Genomic DNA, 19,592 nt, shown 5'->3' on the forward strand with positions numbered 1-19,592 from the left:
TTTTTCTTTTTTCTTTCTCCAGTCTGGGACTTGAACTCTGGGCCTACACACTGTCCCTGTGCTTCTTTTGCTCAAGGCTAGCACATTTTTGCTCAAGCCACAGCACCACTTCCAGCCTTTTCTGTCTATGTGGTACTGAGGAATCAAACCCAGGACTTTGTGCATGCTAGGCAAGCATTCTACTACTGAGCCACATTCCCAGCCCTCCTCTTCTGTTCTTGATATGTATGTAACTCAGTCTGGTCTTGAACTTGAATTTTTCGTGGATGAGCCACCACACTAATTTAAGTAGAAGATCTTTGAAATAATAGGGTAGCCGGGCACTGGTGGCTCATGCCTATAATCTTAGCTACTCAGGAGGCTGAGATCTGAGAATCATGGTTCAAAGCCAGCCTGGGCAGGAAAAGTCCATGAGACTCTTATCTCCAATAAACCACTGGAAAACTGGAAGTGGCGCTGTGCCCCAAATGATAGAGTGCTTGCCTTGAGCTGAAGAGTGCAGAGACAGCACCCTAGCCCAGAGTTCAAGCCCGACAACTGACGGAAAAAAAAAATATTGTAAAGCTGCCCCTTTAGCTATGTGACTAGTGCCTTACTGCTGCATGCTTAAGGGGCAATGTTCTTTTGACACAGGACTTATTTATTTATTTGCTTGCCAGGGCTAGGACTTGAACTCTGGGCTTGAGCAGTCCCTGAGCTCCTTTTGCTCAAGGTTAGCACTCTACCATTTGATCCACAATTCCACTTTAAGCTTTCTCTGTGATTAATTGGAGATAAGTTTCATGGGCTTCCTGGCTGGGCTTCCTGGCCGTGATTCTCAGATCTCAGCATCCTGAGTAGCTAGGTTTACAGGCTTGAGCCACAGGAACTAGGATTGATCTAAGTGCTTCTCTGATTGTACTTCGTGGATATGAGAGCTGTCATTCTGGGAGTTGGGTACTGGCTGGTTTCTCTTTTTGTTTGGCAAAACTCCTATTAGTTCAAAGGAAGACACCCTTCCTTTGCTGTTCTTACTAGTTCTGGATTGGAAGACAATTTACCTTCAGACTTTATTTTGAAAAGCATCTTGGATTAGGAAGATTAAAATGAAATAATCCTAGATTTATTACAGAGAGGAATTGTTCACATTTTCATTATATTCCCATATTGTGACATTTGTTAACTGACATTTCAAATTAGGCACAAGGAAGTCTGGCTGAATCAGCTCTAGGTTTTGTTTTTTGTTTTTGTTTTTTCTCAGTTGTGTGGCTTGAGCTCAGGGCCTGGGCACTCCCCCCCCTCCCCCCCCCCCCCCCCACACACACACAGACTCAAGGCTAGTGGTCTGTCACTTGAGCCACAACACCACTTCTGGCTTTTGGGTGGTTAATTGGAGATAGAGTCTCAACACTGTCTGTACTGGCTTCAAACTGCAATCCTCAAATTTCAGCCTCCTGAATAGCTAGGATTACAGTTGTGGGCTCCCAGCTTCATCTCCAGTATTTTTTTGTTTTTGTTTTGTTTGGGGGGTCCGGTTGTGGGGCCTGAACTCTGGGTCTGGGCACTGTCCCTCAGCTCTTCAGATCAAGGCTAGTGCTCTACCACTTGAGCTACAGAGCCACTTCCGGCTTTTTATTTTTTTCGGCTTATGTGGTGCTGAGGAATCGAACCCAGGGCCTCATGCATGCAAGGCAAGTGCTCTACCACTGAGCCACCTTCCCAGCCCTCATCTCCAGTTTTGTAGTGTTCTCCCATATTGATAGTAGTTTTAAATTATGTGTACACCTTTTCAAACCATAATCATTTTGAAAACAAAATATTTTTTACTCTTGTCCAGTAATAATAGCTAATGTTTATTGAGTGCCTGCTGAATGGCAGGCACTGCCTAGGGCCTTTATGTAGATTTTCTTTATTTAGTTTTCACAGGCACTGCAAATGCACACAGTCTTTTCCAGAAGATGAAACTAAGGCTCAGCAAGTTTAAGCAACTTGTCCAAGGTCAAAGAACTAGCAGATATTAGAACTATGACTTTAACTTAGAGCCTGTTACCCTTATTGTACATCACAGATTATTTCATGTGTCTAGGAAGCTTGTAAATGAAATGGTTCCTGTCACCTTGTAGTGGAGCAGGTAGGGAAACAGCTCACTACCAGATAGATAACTTCCCATTTCATCTACTTCTTTAATATCTATTTGCTATCCACTTACTGTTGCTAGTACGGGATTTAAAAAGAAGATATGCTGAGGTTTCATAGAGTAGCAGAGAGAGGGTCATTAGTTTCCTCATGGATTCAAATAGAAAATGGAAAAATGAACTGTCTCCCATCATTGAGTTAGAGGATATAGTCCAGAGGCATAGAGAAAAAAAGGTGTATGTCCTCTCCACATGCAGTAGCAGAAGTGCAGCTGTATAAAACGGGGAGAGAGGGAATGTAGGCTGAGATGAAATGTTTCTGCAGGCATAGCATTTCCAAATGAATCTGCATTGGGAGGAACCTAACCTATAGATTAGAGAGTAATCTTTGCTTTTAAATATCTTTCTGTCAGGATTATTGATCTGATTATTATTTTTCAGACCTCAGGCTGCTGAACAATATCTTCTCTTTTCTCTCCCCTGTGTGCCACTACTGGGGCGGGGCTCGAACGCAAGGTTTTACTCTTGCTCAACTTTTTTGTTCATTCTACCACTTAAGACACATCTCCACTTCCATCTTTCTGCTCATTAAGAATCTTGCCACTGGGCTGGGAAGGTGGCTCAGTGGTAGAGCACTTGCCTTGCATGCATGAGGCCCTGGGTTTGATTCCTCAGCACCACATAAGCAAAAAGAAACAAGCCAGAAGTGGGGCTGTGGCTCAAGTGGTAGAGTGCTAGCCTTGAGCTGAAGAGCTGAGGGACAGCACCCAGGCTCAGAGTTCAGGCCCCATGACCAGACACCCGCCCCCCCCCCCCCCCCCCAAAAAAAAAGAATCTTGCCATTGCTGGGTGCTGGTGGCTCACATCTGTAATCTTAGCTACTTAGGAGCCTGACATCTGAGGATTGTGGTTCTAAGCCAGATTGGATAGGAAAGTCTGTGAGACTTGTCTCCAATAAACTCAAAAAAGCTGGAAATGGTGCTATGGTTCAAGTGGTAGAGGGCTTGCCTTAAGCAAAGAAGCTCAGGGACAGTGCCCAGGCCCAGAGATCAAACTCCAGGACCGGCCAAAATAAAAAAGAATCTCACCACATCCAGTTTTCTGGTAGTTAATTGGAGATGAGTCTCATGGATTTTTCTGCCCAAGTGGGCTTTGAATTTTGATCCTCAGATCTCTGTCTGACTGGCTGTGTTTTTTTTTTTTTTGTTGTTGTTGTTTTGAGACATTACAATGGCCTAGAGCTAACTTCATTGCCCAGGTTGGCCTCACACTTGATCATCTTGCCACAGCCTCCCAAATGCTAGGATTACAGGTGTATACACCACACTTTCCAAAGGTATCTTTAAAAAACTTTTTAAGGGGCTGGGAAGGTAGCTCAGTGGTAGAGCGCTTGCCTTTCATGCATGAGGCCCTGGGTTCGATTCCTCAGCACCACATAAGCAAAAAGAAAAAAGCCAGAAGTGGCACTATGGCTCAAGTGGCAGAACGCTAGCCTTGAGCTGAAGAGCTGAGGGACAGTGCCCAGGCCCAGAGTTCAGGCCCCATGACCGGACCCAAAAAACAAAACAAAACAAAAAAAAACTTTTTAAGCCAAGTGCAGTGGCATGCACCTGTAATCCCAGCTATAGGGGAGGTGGAGATAGGAATATCATGGTTCAGGACCAGCTGGACAAAAATTGTTATTGAGACTATTGCAGAAAATAAATGAGGTGTAGAAGGATAATCCTAGTTACGCAGAAATGAGGTCTGCTCGTGGCTCATGCCTGTAATCCTAGCTACTCAGGAGGCTGAGATCTAAGGATTGCAGTTCAAAGTCAGCTCAGGTAGGAAAGTCCGAGAAACTTTTGTTGATTGTGGGGCTTGAACTCTGGGCCTGGGTGCTGTCCCTCAGCTCTTCAGTTCAAGGCTAGTGCTCTACCACTTGAGCTACAGCGCCACTTCCTGGTGTTTTTTTTTGTTCTTGTTGTTGTTGGTCATGGGCCTTGAACTTGGCGCTGTCCCTCAGCTCAAGGCTAGCACTCTTAACACTTGAGCCGCAGTACCACTTACAGTTTTCTGGTGGTTTATTGGAGATAAAAGTTTCATAGACTTTCCTGCCTGGGCTGGCTTTGAACTGCAATCCTTAGATCTCAGCCTCCTGAGCAGCTAGGATTATATGCGTGAGCCTCCAGCTCCCAGCTTCCATGATACTCTTAATTTTTAATTAACCAGCAAAAAGTTGGAATTTGAGATTCATCTTAAATGGGAGAGCACCTCGGCCATTTTTAATTCAACCTCCAGTACTGGCACACAACAAAAAGAAACAAGCCAAATTTGGTGGTATATACCTGTAACCACAGCTCTGTGGGAGGCAGGGGTAGGAAGATGGGGGTCCCAGGCTGGCCCCAAAGAACAAGGCCCTATCTAAAAAAATGAAGGGGGGAAAAAGGCTTGGAGCATGACTTTGCCAGCTCTGATTTCAAGTGTCACTAAGAAAACAAAAGCCTTCCTATGGGGTCATTACCCAGGTTGGGGGTATAGTTTCCTCCTTTCAGTGCCTAAATAGAAAAAGGTAAATAAAGGGTACCTCCCTCTATGAGATGCCAGGTGATATAAACTTGTTTAACCACCAGTATTTTTTTTCCCCTTCTCTCTCTCCCCTCCTACAGAAATGGAGGCAAACGACCATTTTAACTTTACTGGCCTTCCCCCCGCACCTGCTGCCTCAGGACTGAAACCCTCTCCTTCAGGGGAGGGCCTCTACACTAACGGGTCTCCCATGAACTTCCCTCAGCAAGGGAAAAGTGAGTGTCAAGGCCACATGTCCTTGGGAGGGAGTGGGTACTGTTTCTTTAGGGCAGGTTGATGGGAGGAGAGTTGGCTCCACTTTGTGCTTAACTACTCCACAACAGCTCTTTCTTGGCAGGTAGTGAGAGAGGAAGCAAATCCATTCAATCAAACTTCCAAGAATAAGTTCAAGGGATTTATGGAAGTAACACTTTCATTCTTGACTTAAGGTTGGAATGGGTTAGGAAAAAATAGTACTTTTATCATCTTAGACTGTTCTCCTGTCAGTCCTGTTCCTTGGCTGTTGCCAAAGAATGGTGTAGGGCTGCTGCTGATAATCAGGGTGGATCTATGAAAGATTAAGGATTTGCCTCCTGAGAAGCTGATTTTAGAGGTTGGAGAAGTTACTTTGGGATAGTACTAGAGGCAAGGAAGGTAGGGAAAAGTTGATATATTTGCCTTTTAATTTGTGCAGCAGAAAAAAGGGTTGATGGTAAACTGTGCCACCTCTTTCTCTTGGATAGAAGGGAGGGCTTACAAGGGGACCTTAGGGTCTGTCTAGTTTCCCCATCATTTCAGATGGAAGTGTTGGTGCCAGGATTGGATTTTTTCCTGGTCTTGGCTTATCAGTTACTCTGAACCATGACTCTACCAACTACTTTTCTGATGTTGCTTAGGTTTCAAATTCTTTATACTTGGAAGCAAAAAGAAGCTGGCCTCCTTTCCCTCCTTCCTTGCAGTAGAAAAAAACAGGCTTAGCATTTTCCCTCTGTTCTCAACAAGGAGCTTTCATTAGGATCTACACTTGGAATTGCAGTTTCTTTTATTTAATTGTCCTCTGTTTTCTCAGAGGTTTCCATTGGTGTTGAGAACTGAAGTCTGCAGTTCTGATCATGCAAAGATTTTTACCCCCTTCGCATTACTCTTCAGGACCTATTGGGAGGGGCTAAGCCTAGCCTCTGAGCTGGAATCTTGTCACTGTGGTGACTGCAAATTCTATTCTTAGCCCAGCACAAAGTGCTGGATCTGCATGTGCCAGTGAGGTGGAGGCTGTTCCTTCTGGTACCAGTGTGGGGCCAAATAGGCATTAGGGAAGGGGCTGCACCGAAGAATTCAGTTATGTCCTTCAAAGGGAAGAGTCCTCTATGGCATGAGAGTAGGGAAGAATGCAAGTCACTGTAGGGCGTCTGTATACAGCTTCACTTAATAAAAAACCTGCAACAGCAGCCACTCTGCTGGTGGTTTCTATGGTAGGCTCTGAGAGCTCCCTGGCCCCTCCTCTGCAGCAGTCACTAAGCTTGCATTCAGGAGCATCTGGGTTTGGTGTTCCCCAGAGACTCAAAAGCTAAATATAACAGAAGGGGCTCCCCTTCTTTTTTACCTTCCCTTTTTCTAGTCAGGGCTATTACTTTGGGGTTCTTTTAATAGAATTGCTTCCATATATGTCTATAACTGACCCTTTTCTCTCCTTTTCTGCCAGGTTTGAATGGGGATGTGAATGTTAATGGCTTATCTACTGTATCTCACACTACTACTTCAGGGATTTTGAACTCTGCTCCCCACTCCTCCAGCACCTCACACCTCCATCACCCCAACGTGGCCTATGACTGTCTCTGGAACTACTCGCAGTACCCACCTGCCAATCCTGGCAGCAACCTCAAGGACCCACCCCTTCTCTCTCAGTTCTCGGGGGGACAGTACCCACTGAATGGCATCCTTGGGGGCAGCCGGCAACCTTCATCCCCAAGTCACAACACTAACCTTCGGGCTGGGAGCCAAGAGTTCTGGGCCAACGGTACCCAGAGTCCCATGGGGCTTAACTTTGACTCACAGGAACTATATGATTCCTTTCCTGACCAGAATTTTGAGGTGATGCCCAATGGACCCCCAAGTTTTTTCACCTCCCCACAGACTTCTCCTATGTTGGGATCTAGCATCCAGACCTTTGCACCCTCCCAGGAGGTGGGCAGTGGTATCCATCCTGATGAGGCAGCAGAAAAGGAGCTGACTTCAGTTGTGGCAGAGAATGGCACTGGCTTGGTAGGCAGCCTGGAGCTAGAGGAAGAACAACCAGGTATAACTGGGCCCATGAACTGGGTGGGAGAGGGAGGATGAGACTGTGGGGGTACAGTGGCTTTTTGAGGTAAGGAAAACTTGTCTTTCCAGCTAGCTGTCTGCAGTGGAGGCTGATTTGCATGTTGGTAATTAGTAGAACCAAGTGGCTGGTGTGTTTGTGGCAGCAGCACTAGCTTGAGAGTGGGAGTACAAATTATTTCTAGCTCATGCTTAGCTGCTGGCCTGGAGAGGGCAGGTGGGAGAGCCTGAAACAGCCCCAACAGATTCTCTGTATCAAAAAGGGCTTCCTCCAAAATATAGGAAAGGGTTAGGGTATTAGCAGCAGACAGTGAATCTAACTGCAGCAGCATGGCTAAAGTAGACGGAGCCCTAGCAGTAACTGCCATGTGATGGAAGAAACAGGCAGAGCATGCAAATTTGTTTTTATTTTTATGATTGTTATTGGTGTCAGTACATGTGACAGCTCCTCATCTTTTCCCTCAAAATAGATAAAAGCTTATCCTGAGCCTGGCCCTGGTGGCTCATTCCTGTAATCCTAGTTACTCAAGAGGCTTAGATTTGAGCATCACGGTTCAAAGCTGGTTCAAAGCCAGTCCAAGCAGGAAAGTCCTTGAGACTCATCTCCAGTAAACCACCAGAAAACCAGAAGTGGCACTGTGGCTCAAGTGTTAGAGCACTAGCCTTGAGCTAAAGAGCTGAGGAACAGCACCATGCAGGCCCAGAGTTCAAGTCCCATGACTGACACACAAAAGAAGCTTAATTTGCAGTCGGTAATGAATAAGGGTCATCACCCTGTGAACTTACATGGGGATATGTGTTTTTTCTCTTGCACTTGTTGGAGAAAGCATCATCTCTGTAGAATTTGTTTATTTGTTTTTGTGCCAATCCAGGAGCTTTAACTCAAGGCCTGGGCTCTGTCCCTGAGCTTTTTTTTGCTCAAAGCTGGCATTCTACCACCTGAGCTACAGCTCCACTTCCAGCCTTTTTTTTTTTCCCAGCTTTTTTTTTTTTGTGATTAATTGGAGATAAGAGTCTAATAGACTTTCCTGGCTGGCTTTGAACCACAATCAGATTTCAGTCTCCTGAGTAGCTAGGATTACAGGCATGAGCCACTGGAGCCCACCTGCAGGATTTGTTTTACTAGCACATCTCTACTCTTTCAGAGTATCTTGACAGAATTGGTGTTTTTGTTTTTGTTTTTTGTTTGTTTTTGTCAGTCATGGGGCTTGAACTCGGCCTAGATGCTGTCCCTCAGCTCTTCAGCTCAAGGCGAGCACTCTACCACTTGAGCCACAGCACCACTTCCTATTTTCTGCATGGCTCATTGGAGATAAGAGTCTGAACCTTGATTCTCAGATCTCAGCCTCCTAAGTAGCTAGGATTACTGGCGTGAGCTACCACGTCTGGCTTTTCAAAATTATTATTATTTTTTAAACATATAACTGGTATCATAGCAGCAATAAACATTAATTGAATGAACATTCTTGTATAAAGATTAACTGCCTTCTGTAGCCAAGTGAAGCATTTGAAAGCATCAATTTTGACTTTTACTCTCTTGGAATTCCCTAGAACTCAAGATGTGTGGCTACAATGGCTCTGTTCCTTCTGTGGAATCATTACACCAAGAGGTCTCAGTTCTGGTTCCTGATCCCACAGTGAGCTGTTTAGATGATCCTTCGCATCTTCCTGATCAACTGGAAGACACTCCAATACTCAGTGAAGATTCTCTTGAGCCCTTTGACTCTCTGGCACCAGGTGAATTGGAGGCTAGATCCCTTGCATTTGTCTAGGCAGAAGGTAGCTACTACTTGGAAGAGGTAGTAAAAGAGGGAAAGAGGAAATTTGGGATGTTAGGGCTTCCTGATAATCTTGTAACAGAGCAGTTACATGCCCCTGGTTTGGCTGGGTCAACTGCACTCTGATCTGAGTTGGTTTATTTCCCAGGTTCGTTCCCAGAGTTCCATTTGAGGCCAAGAATCCTGGACTGTAATAATTCATTGAATAGGGACTTAACTACTCCACAGTTTGGCCTATTTGGGTTCTAAAAAGAAGATATTTGCTAGTGGACAATAACCTTTTATCTCACTGAAGTATGAGAAAGATCATTTTATTATAAAAGATAGAATAGATACATACTGGTTTTCCCTTTATTTTCATAGTCTCATGATTTTGCTCTTTCAGAGGGCTGAAATTTTCTCTAATATTAAAAAGAATTAAGAAGGCTTGTTGAAACCTCTTTGTGTGATTACTTAAAAAAAGAGTCAAGATGAGTGAAGTGGCCTGTGCCTGTAATCCCAGTGCTCAGGAGCCTGAGACAGTTCAAAGTCAGCCTGGACTATATAGCAAAAGATACCAGTGGTAGCTACTCAGGAGACTGAGATCTGAAGATCATAGTTTGAAGCCAGTTTGGGGCAGGAAACTCGCATGAGATTCTTTTTTTTTTTTTTTTTTTTTTTGGTCGGTCGTGGGGCTTGAACTCTGGGCCTGGGCGCTGTCCTTCAGCTCAAGGCGAGCGCTCTACCACTTGAGCTACAGCGCCACTTCCAGTTTTCTGGTGGTTTATTGGAGATAGGAGTCTCATGGTCTCTCCTGCCCGGGCTGGCTTTGAACCGCTATCCTCAGATCTCAGCCTCCTGAGTAGCTAGGATTACAGGCGTGAGCCACCAGCGCCCAGCTTTCCCATGAGATTCTTACCTCCAATTAACCATCAAAAAGCCAAAAGTGGAGCTATGGTTCAAGCAGTAGAATGTTATCCTTGAGCACAAAAGCTCAGGTATAGCTCAATCCTGAGTTCAAGCCCCAGGACTGGTTAAAAAAAAACAACCAAAACAGGTTTCACAGTGTGCAACTAGAATTAGATATTTTTAGCATTGTTTCATGAGGAAATCTTGCATGCAGAGTTTTCCTCAATGTCCTGCTTTCTGATTTTTTTTTTCCTCTCACTTCTGTATACAGAGCCAGTGAGTGGAGGACTTTATGGTATAGATGACACAGAGCTGATAGGAGCAGAGGACAAGCTGCCTCTTGAAGACAACCCTGTGATCTCTGCCCTAGATTGCCCGTCCCTCAATAATGCTACTGCCTTCAGTCTCCTAGCAGATGAGAGTCAAACATCAGCCTCTATCTTTGCCAGCCCCACCTCTCCACCTGTCTTAGGGGAGTCTGTCCTGCAAGGTAAGGAAGGAGAGGTAAATGAAGTCCTTGTGCTGTAAAAACAGTGGGAGAATAAAGTCCATAGTTAGGGTGTTAGGAGTGGGGAATCTGTAAGAGCACCTTATTGGGGGCTGAGTGAGAGGGCTATAGGATAGTGTTCAGTGGGTCTAAGAAAGCCACAGGCTACTGTATTCTGACCTATATCCTCAGTCCAGAAGAACTTGTAAGACTTGGAGTTTGCAAGGAAAAGGAGGCTGAGGCCTTTGTGGCTCCAGGTAAAAGATACTTCTTTATGCAAGATGCCAGCAGCAACAGCAGCTTTGCTCTTTAACTGTCATAAATGGCTGAGGAGGGAGAGCCAGAGCTATTGCTTTTTGCAGTCCTCTCAGGAAAAGCCCTTGAACTAACACTGTTTAACTTAGTGTCTAGGCTTAACTGAGTATAGACTATCTTCTATGTCATCTTTTCTTTACCCACTCTGTTTCCTTGTATTCCAGATAACAGCTTTGACATGAATAATGGCAGTGATGCAGAACAAGAAGAAATGGAGACTCAGGCTTCAGACTTCCCTCCACCCCTAACCCAGCCAGCCCCTGACCAGTCATCCACTCTTCAATTACATCCAGCAGTCTCACCAACAGCCTCCTCCAAAATCTCGCCAGAAGTTTCCCCAGCACTTTCTCCAGAAGCTTCTCCCCATCTCACCTCTCCAGCAGTCTTCCCAACAGTCTCTACCACTTCCTCAACAATCCTCCCGGCAGTCTCTGCAGAAGCCTCCTTTATAGTTCCAGTAGCCTTCCCACAAGCCTCCTCTGTAACTTCTCCAGCAGCTGCCTTCCCAGCAGCCTCTCCAACAAACAAAGATGCCCACACCTTCCCTGAAGCTGCTGCTGATCTGGAAGAGATCTCCGAAGCAGTCAAAACTTCTGGAAGCAGTGAGTATCCACAATGTCTATCCCTGCCTGGTCCCTAGAAGTTTATGTCTCTTGGGGCCTCCAGCTCTTTCCTACTAGCCTGTTAGTTTGCTTGAACTTTTTTCCCCCCAGTCCTAGGACTTGAACTCAGGGCCCAAGCATTATTCCTGAGCTTCTACCACTTGAGCCATAGCTCTGCTTCTGGCTTTTTTGGTAATTTATTAGAGATAAAAGTCTCATCAAGAGGCTGGGAAGGTGGCTCAGTGGTAGAGCGCTAGCCTTGCATGCATGAGGCCCTGGGTTTGATTCCTCAGCACCACATAAGAAAAAAGCCGGAATTGGCGCTGTGGCTCAAGTGGTAGAGTGCTAGCCTTGAGCTGAAGAGCTGAGGGACAGCATCCAGGCCCAGAGTTCAGGCCCCAGGACCGGACCCAAAAAAAAAAAAAAAAAAAAGTCTCATCCATTTTCCTACCCAGACTGGCTTCAAACCGTGATCCTCAGATCTCAGCCTCCTGAGTAGCTAGGATTACAGGCATGAGCAACCAACGCCTGTCTTGCTTGAACTTTTTAACTTGGATGTCCCATCTTCCTCCCAAGGTGATGTTCTGAGGAGACGTATTGCCACTCCAGAAGAAGTCCGTCTTCCCCTCCAACATGGGTAAATGCTCCAGATTGCTACATGCATTGATCTTGAAGAAGGAAGTTATTCTTTATCTAAGGCCTAGAGGGAGCAGATAATAGGACAATTATCTATAATAATAGTGTTCCTTGGCATGCATGAGATTCTTATGTTTTCCCTCTTAAGGTCTATCATCTCTTATCTGTTCTTTCCTCTTCTTGTGGTAACTCAAGGGGCTCCAGCTTGGATCTTTACCAGGGCTCAGATATCCAAACTACCTGGCATGTCCTGTTTTCATAGAGATGGGATAGTAATGAATAGAGAGTAACTTACATGATCAATGAATTGGGGTGATTTTTGATGTGAGAGGTGTGTGTGTGTGTGTGTGTGTGTGTGTGTGTGTGTGTGTGTGTGTGTGTGTGTGTGTGATTTTTGATGTGAGAGGTGTGTGTGTGTGTGTGTGTGTGTGTGTGTGTGTGTGTGTGTGTGTGTTTTGGTCAGTCCTGGGGCTTGAACTCAGGGCTTGGGTGCTGTCCCTGGGCTTCTGCTCAAGGTTAGCACTCTACACTTGCCACAGCACCCCTTCTGGCCTTTTCTGTTTGTGTGGTACTGAGGAATCGAAACCAAGGCTTCATGCATGCTAGATAAGCACTCTACCACTAAGCCACATTCCCAGTTTGTTTTTTGCCAGTCCTGGGGCTTGAACTCAGGGCCTGAGCTCTGATCCCTCAGCCTCTCTGTGCTCAAGGCTTATTTAGCACTCTACCACTTGAGTCACAGCACCACTTGTGGCTTTTTCTGTTTATGTGGTACTGAGGAATTTAAGCCGTGACTACATGTGTGCTAGGCAAGCACTCTACCACTAAGCCACATTCCCAGTTCCTGATAGTTTTTGTTTTAATGTTCTTCAGAGAGTTAATCTTGGAACAGTAACTTGACTGAATGCCAGCTAACACCAAGGGCCTTCTGGGAATAACTGTCTTCCTGAATCTATTTGTGGTCACCAGGTCCAATGAGTACTACTTAGTTTAACAAAAAGAAAAGGCTTAGTCTCAGATATTTTTGTTGCTCAAAACATAAAGAGTTCCTGAACTCTAGTCTACTGAGTCATTTCATGGAGTCAACAGCAAGTTGACTTCTACTTGTCTTCCCAATGCTCTGTTTTCTATCTTTATTCCCTGAGGTATTTCCTCTTTATTGGAAACTTGGTAATTACCCTGAATGCCACTAGGGAGGGGTTTCTGGCTGCTCATCTTAGTGACTATAGAAAGAAGACATAGAGGGCTGGGAAGGTGGCTCAGTGGTAGAGTGCTTGCCTTGCATGCCTGAGACCCTGGGTTCAATTCCTCAGCACCACATAAGCAGGGAAAAAAAAAAGCCGGAAGTGGCACTGTGGCTCAAGTGGTAGAGTGCTAGCCTTGTGCTGAAGAGCTGAGGGACAGCACCCAGGCCCAGAGTTCAGGCCCCACAATCGACCCCCCCCCCCCCAAAAAAAAAAAAAAGAAAGAAAGAAGACGTAGAGGTTTTTCTGGTCTATCCATAGTGTATTGCTTTCCTCCCGAGGGTCTTGAGGTATGTGCAAGAGTTCAGGCTGCTTTTGCATCTGCAAAATTCTGAGATAGATAGCTAGAGGTCATCCACTCTTCTATATCAAGCTTAAGTGGTAAAACACCAGCTGAGCAAGTAGGCTGAATGATAGTGAGCCCCCACAGTCAAACCTCAATACTGGCACACAAGATAGATTCTGGAGGGTCTTGTTTGACTCTTGGGTGGAGTGGAAATGGGTAGGGGTGTGACCTGGTGGCAGGGCCCATGTGCTTCTCTGGCAGGTGGCGGCGAGAGGTGCGTATCAAGAAGGGAAGCCACCGATGGCAAGGGGAGACATGGTATTATGGCCCCTGTGGGAAGAGGATGAAACAATTTCCAGAAGTTATCAAGGTAATTTCAGTATGGTTTGTTTTGAAAGGAAGACTCCTTTCTTAGCCCCTATGACATCAAGATGGTATTGTTTAGAAGCCTGTTTGGTTTGTGCCATTGGTGGCCAAAGCCATGGTAGAGCTACAACTGCATTAATGCTGCTTTACCTCTTCCTTTCTCAGTACCTGAGTCGCAATGTGGTACATGGTGTCCGTCGTGAACACTTCAGCTTCAGTCCTCGTATGCCTGTTGGAGATTTCTTTGAAGAGAGAGAGACACCAGAGGTGCTGGTCCAAGGGCTAACTATGGTTTAGTCTCTGAGAAAGAGTTATTGAGCAAGTTGGAGTTTCCTTTCCATGGGGTTGTGGAGATTCTGGTGGTCTGAAATAGTTCAGAGGGCTTAAAGCCTGCAACCATTCTCTCCTATTGTAACACAGTCTTCCTTACTACTTTAGGGCTTGCAGTGGGTACAACTCTCAGCAGAAGAGATTCCATCCAGGATTCAAGCAATTACTGGCAAACGGGGCCGACCTCGAAATAATGAGAAGGCTAAAATCAAGGAAGTCTCCAAGGTGAAACGCGGCCGAGGTCGACCACCTAAAATCAAAATCCCTGAGCTTTTGAGTAAGACAGACAACCGCCTCCTAAAGAAATTGGAGGCTCAAGGTATGGTGGTTTTTCTTTTTTTGAAAGGCTTCTTCCATGAAGTATCTGAAAAGTTGCCAACTTGCTAATGATCTGAGTTTCCTGAGAGTGTGGCTGGCATCTGGACAGAATAATTCTGCATCAGTTTTTCTTTCGCAGTATCAGAGTCTTGGTACTTTGTCACTATGTGTATGCGTGTGTGTGTGTGTGTGTGTGTGTGTGTGTGTGTGTGTGTGTGTGTGTGTGTGTGTGTAATGGGGCTTGAACTCAGGGCCTTGTGTTCTCCCTTACTTTTTGTTTGCTTGAGGCTGATGCTGTACCACTTGAGCCACATCTCCACTTTCAGCTTTTTACTGGTTAATTGGAGACAATTTATCTTCCTGAACTGTCTTGGAACTGGGATCCTCAAATCTTAGCTTCCTAAAGATGACAGGCATAAGCCACAAGCTCCCAGAAAAAAAAATTTTTTCCCCAGAAATTTTTGTACTTCTTTTCCAGTTTCTTCCATTGAGTTGCTCTTACTAGTAAAGCCTTGGACTGTCTTGAGGTGTAGTTATGTGGTCCAGGGAATAGGACTTTCATACCCTTTCTTACACTGAACTCAGTTGTGTGTGTGTATACACACACTTTTTGTTGTTGTTGTTGGTCGTGGGACCTGAACTCTGGGCCTGGCAGCTGTCCCTCACTCGGCTCTTCAGCTCAAGGTTAGTGCTTTACCACTTGGGCCACTGTGCCATTTTCAGTTTTCTGGTGGTTTATTGGAGATAAGAGTCTCATGGGAGCCGGGCGCTGGTGGCTCACACCTGTAATCCTAGCTACTCAGGAGGCTGAGATCTGAGGATCGTGGTTCAAAGCCAGCCCAGGCAAGAAAGACCGTGAAACTCCTATCTCCAATAAACCACCAGAAAACCGGAAGTGGCGCTGTAGCTCAAGTGGTAGAGTGCTCGCCTTGAGCTGAAGAGCTGAGGGACAGCGCCCAGGCCCAGAGTTCAAGCCCCACGACCGACAAAAAAAAAAAAAGTCTCAGGGGGCTGGGATGCAGCTCAGTGGCAAAGCGCTTGCCTAGCAAGTGCAACGTCCTGGGTTCAATCCCCAGTACCAAAAAAGAAAAGACAAAAAAAAAATACAGTTTAAAAAAAAAAAACAAAAACCAAACAAAGAGTCTCAGGGACTTTCCTGCCCAGGCTGGTTTTGAACCGTGATCCTCAGATCTCAGTTCCTGAGTAGCTAGGGTTACAGGCGTGAGCCACCAGCATCTGGTATATTTTTGTATATTTTTTCCCTGCTTATTACCACTGTTATGGAGATTCTAAATACTGTGGAGATTCAAAAAAATACTATCTTAGTGGGATAGACAGGTAAAAAAAAAAAACCAAATAGGTAAGAGATGTCTTTTTTTTTTTTTTTTTGGTAAATATTCCATTATTCTGGAATAGTGTGAAAAATTTAATCTTCTGATTCCCATTCAGAGTTTGACTCTACAATTTTCTTACTGTATGACTTAGAAGAACAAGTTTCATCTTATTTTTTTAAATATATTTTTATTGTGAAAATACTGTACAAAGGGGTTACAATTACTTGGGTAAGATAATGAGCACATTTCTTTTTTTTTTTTTGGGTACGGTTGTGGGGCCTGAACTCTGGGCCTGGGCGCTGTCCCTCAGCTCTTCAGCTCAAGGCTAGCTCTCTACCACTAGAGCCACAGCGCCACTTCCGGCTTTTTTCTTTTTGCTTATGTGGTGCTGAGGAAATGAACCCAGGGCCTCAGGCATGCAAGGCAAGTGCTCTACCACTGAGCCACCTTCCCAGCCCTATGAGCACATTTCTTATCAAACATTGTAGCTTCCTGCTTTGTTTCTCCCCTTCCTGTCCCTTCCCAGCCTCCCCCCCTCCCATCCCCCCACACCAAAGTTGTAAAGTTCCAACTTGTACATCTCATTGTTGCAATGGGTCCTCCTATATCTCTGTTTTTACAATTTGTTTTTTCCCTTCCCCTCCACATATACCAACATCATATATAGTGAAAGCAGGGGTTGTACCATGGGGGAGGGACATACAAGGCAAACAAGTTTCATTTTAATAGAAGCATTAAGTGATTGATCTGCCCAAGATACCTTAGACAGTTACCATAAAAATGTATGGTATTGGGGGCTGGGAAGTTAGCTCAGTGGTAGAGCGCTTGCCTTGCATACCTGAGGCCCTGGGTTCGATTCCTCAGCACTACATAAGTAAAAAAAAGAAAAAAGAAAAAAAAATGTATGGTATTGGAGCTGGGAAGGTGGCTCAGTGGTAGAGCACTTGCCTTGCATGTATGAGGCCCTGGGTTCAATTCCTCAGCACCACATGACCAGGAAAAAAAAAAAAAAAGCCAGAAGTGGGGCTATGGCTTAAGTGGTAGAGTGCTTGCCTTGAGCTGAAGAGCTGAGGGACAGCGCCCAGGCCCAGAGTTTCAGGCCCATAACCGGACCCCCCCCCCCAAAAAAAAAAAAAAAAGTATGGTATTGGGCTGGGAAGCTAGCTCAGTGGTAGAGCACTTGCCTTGCATGCTTGAGGCCCTGGCTTCGATTCCTCAGTACCTCATTAGCAGAAAAAAAAAGCCGGAAGTGGCGCTGTGGCTCAAGTGGTAGAGTGCTAGTCTTGAGCTGAAGAGCTGAGGGACAGCGCCCAAGCCCAGAGTTCAGATCCCATGACTGGACCCCCCACCCCCCCCCCAAAAAAAAAAAAGTATGGTATTTATCAGAAACAAAAATATATAGGTACTGCCATGTCAAAAAATGGTTACAAAATACACCCTATTTATAGAGTAACACTTTAATATTCAGTCTTACTGAAGAAATTCAGTTTTTTGTTTTATTTTTTTTTGTTTTTTAAATGGAAGGAGCCATGCAAGCTTAGCATAGCAATAGTTATGTCTGTGTTGGTCTTACTGTTGCTTACTGTTGGTCTTAAGTGTTTAGCCAGTGCTACCAGTTATTATGCTCTTTCCCAGACAGTTTGGCTGTTATCCTTCTCAGCGCTTTCTCTATTAAGTCAGGTTGTGTATTCATACCCTTGTCAGGTAGCCTAGGAAGGAGACAGGCTGAAATGATACCCTGTCATTGCCTCTTTTCCATCAGTTGGACTACTTCCAAAATAGTCTAGTTGGAGCCAGGGGCTGCTGTTTCTGGGCAAAAGATACCATTTCAGTTCTTTTTTTTTTTTTTTTTTTTTGTTGGCCATGGGGCTTGAACTCGCCTTGGGCGCTGTGCCTGCTCTCAGTTCAAGGCGAGTGCTCTACTGCTTGAGCCACAACGCCACTTCTGGTTTTCTAGTGGTTTATTGGATATAAGAGTAGATGATTTGGGCTGAGAAGGTGGCTCAGTGGTAGAGCGCTTGCCTTGCATGCTCAAGGCCCTGGGTTCGATTCCTCAGCACCACATAAGCAAAAAAGAAAAAAGCCAGAAGTGGTGCTGTGGCTCAAGTGGTAGAGCACTAGCCTTGAGCTGAAGAGCTGAGGGACAGTGCCCAGGCCCAGAGTTCAGGCCCCACGACTGGACCAAAAAAAAAAAAAAAAGAGTAGATGATTTAGAGAGGTGCTTGAGAAGCCAGCTTTGTAACAGGTATATGCTACCTGTTAGGATACCAAGCATCAGCTTTCTTCTTTCTTTCTCTCTTTGTGCCAATACTGAAGCTTCATGAATCAGAACTTCATGATCTTGCTTGGCTTTTTTTTTTTCATTCAAGGCTAGCACTTTACCAGTTGAGCTACACATCTGCTTCTGGCTTTTTGATGATTAATTGGAGATAATAGTCTTATGAGTTTTCTGTTTAGGCTGGCTTTGGGCTGAAATCCTTAGATCTCAACCTTCTGAGTAGCTAGGTATAGGGTGTAGGTGTGAGCCACCAGTGCCCAGCCCTATCTCTCTCATTTTTTCTTCCTTCACAGAAACAACAAATGAGGAAGATAAAACAAAGATGAGTAAAAGCAAAAAGAAGATGAGGCAGAAGGTACAACGGGGAGAGTGTCAGACTCCTATCCAAGGGCAGGTAAGGGATATCAATGTTTCAATTTTTCCTATAACCTTCATATTTTTTCCCCACCTTCCCCCATGTAGCAGCACACATTTCATTATCTTGTACTTGGGTTTGATTTTGAGAACTTGGTTTGTTCACAAATAATGTAGGCATCTCTAGGATTAGAGAATTGATCCATTGCCAGCCCCTCATGATCCCATCTCTTACCTCTCCTCCCCAGCACCCTTGACTGTTCTTGACTTCTAGTCCAAGCAAAGATGCTTTCAGAATTTGAGGAGAAATGACTTCCCTTATGGTTTACAGGCCAGAAACAAGCGGAAACAAGATACCAAGAACTTAAAGCAAAAGGACACTAAGAAGAAATTTAAGGTAGGTTCATGTATGCATTTGCAAAGTCTTAATTTTTCCTCCCCAGTGCTTAGGATTGAACACTGGCTTTGCTTATGATAGACTAATGCTGTCCCACTGAAGTGCATTCCCATCTTCCAGTTTGAAGTCATCAAACTGATTTTCCGAGATACACATATGCCAGTCTCATGTTCAGTTACTTTTCTGGTTTCTGAATTTGGAAGGGACTGGAATCAGGGAAGGGTGATGAATAGTATCTTTATGACACTCCTATTCCTCTTTACCCTGGGCGGATAGGCTGAGAAGGAAAAGATAAAGGTAAAGCAGGAAAAGCTGAAGGAAAAAGTGAAGAGGGAAAAGAAAGAGAAGGTAAAAATGAAGGAAAAGGAGGGGGTGGCCAAAGCGAAGCCAGCTTGTAAAGCAGATAAGACCCTGGCCACACAGAAGCGCCTGGAGGAACGACAGAGGCAACAGGTGATCTTGGAGGAGATGAAGAAGCCCACTGAAGATATGTGTCTGGCTGACCACCAGGTAGGGATGGGAAAGTAATCGTTCCTGGGTCATGGAGGGGCTATTCTAAGAATACTTTTTAAAGGAAGATCCTCTGGACATCCAAATTACTGCCTCTGGTATGTCTAACAGGACACCCTATTTATCCCCCCAGCCTCTGCCTGACTTCACACGCATCCCTGGTTTGACATTGCCCAGTAGGGCCTTCTCAGACTGCTTGACTGTTGTGGAGTTCCTGCATAGTTTTGGCAAGGTGCTGGGCTTTGACCCTACCAAAGATGTACCTAGCCTGGGGGTCCTGCAGGAGGGACTCTTGTGTCAAGGCGACAGCTTGGGCAAGGTTCAAGACTTGCTGGTGAGACTCCTGAAGGCTGCACTCCATGATCCTGGCTTGCCCTCCTACTGTCAGGTTAGCTTCACTTGCTAGACAGGCTGGGAGGGTTTGGGATGCAGAATGATCTGGAGAAGTGAAGGAAATATGGCTTCTTCCTGTTTGTATTTTCTTATTTTTTTTTT

The 19,592-nt window shown here is 45.1% G+C and overlaps 1 protein-coding gene across 3 annotated transcripts in view; it reads left to right on the plus strand.

The window, feature by feature from the left end:
* Baz2a (bromodomain adjacent to zinc finger domain 2A) overlaps window positions 1–19,592 on the plus strand; it is a 42,491-nt gene that overhangs the window by 12,918 nt on the left and 9,981 nt on the right. For all 3 annotated transcript variants that reach the window (XM_042698655.1, XM_042698657.1, XM_042698656.1), the window contains 13 exons: window positions 4,763–4,897; window positions 6,361–6,954; window positions 8,526–8,711; window positions 9,912–10,130; window positions 10,607–11,044; window positions 11,621–11,681; window positions 13,472–13,580; window positions 13,742–13,843; window positions 14,015–14,225; window positions 18,130–18,230; window positions 18,522–18,587; window positions 18,864–19,097; window positions 19,231–19,485. In XM_042698655.1, coding sequence (XP_042554589.1) covers window positions 4,765–4,897; window positions 6,361–6,954; window positions 8,526–8,711; window positions 9,912–10,130; window positions 10,607–11,044; window positions 11,621–11,681; window positions 13,472–13,580; window positions 13,742–13,843; window positions 14,015–14,225; window positions 18,130–18,230; window positions 18,522–18,587; window positions 18,864–19,097; window positions 19,231–19,485 — 2,709 coding nt within the window. In that variant the 5' untranslated portion in view covers window positions 4,763–4,764. The remainder of the gene's footprint in view (window positions 1–4,762; window positions 4,898–6,360; window positions 6,955–8,525; window positions 8,712–9,911; window positions 10,131–10,606; window positions 11,045–11,620; window positions 11,682–13,471; window positions 13,581–13,741; window positions 13,844–14,014; window positions 14,226–18,129; window positions 18,231–18,521; window positions 18,588–18,863; window positions 19,098–19,230; window positions 19,486–19,592) is intronic.

Source organism: Dipodomys spectabilis, unplaced genomic scaffold, assembly GCF_019054845.1.
Source record: "Dipodomys spectabilis isolate Male_0828 unplaced genomic scaffold, ASM1905484v1 ptg000234l, whole genome shotgun sequence".
In the NCBI taxonomy this organism is placed as follows: domain Eukaryota; kingdom Metazoa; phylum Chordata; class Mammalia; order Rodentia; family Heteromyidae; genus Dipodomys; species Dipodomys spectabilis.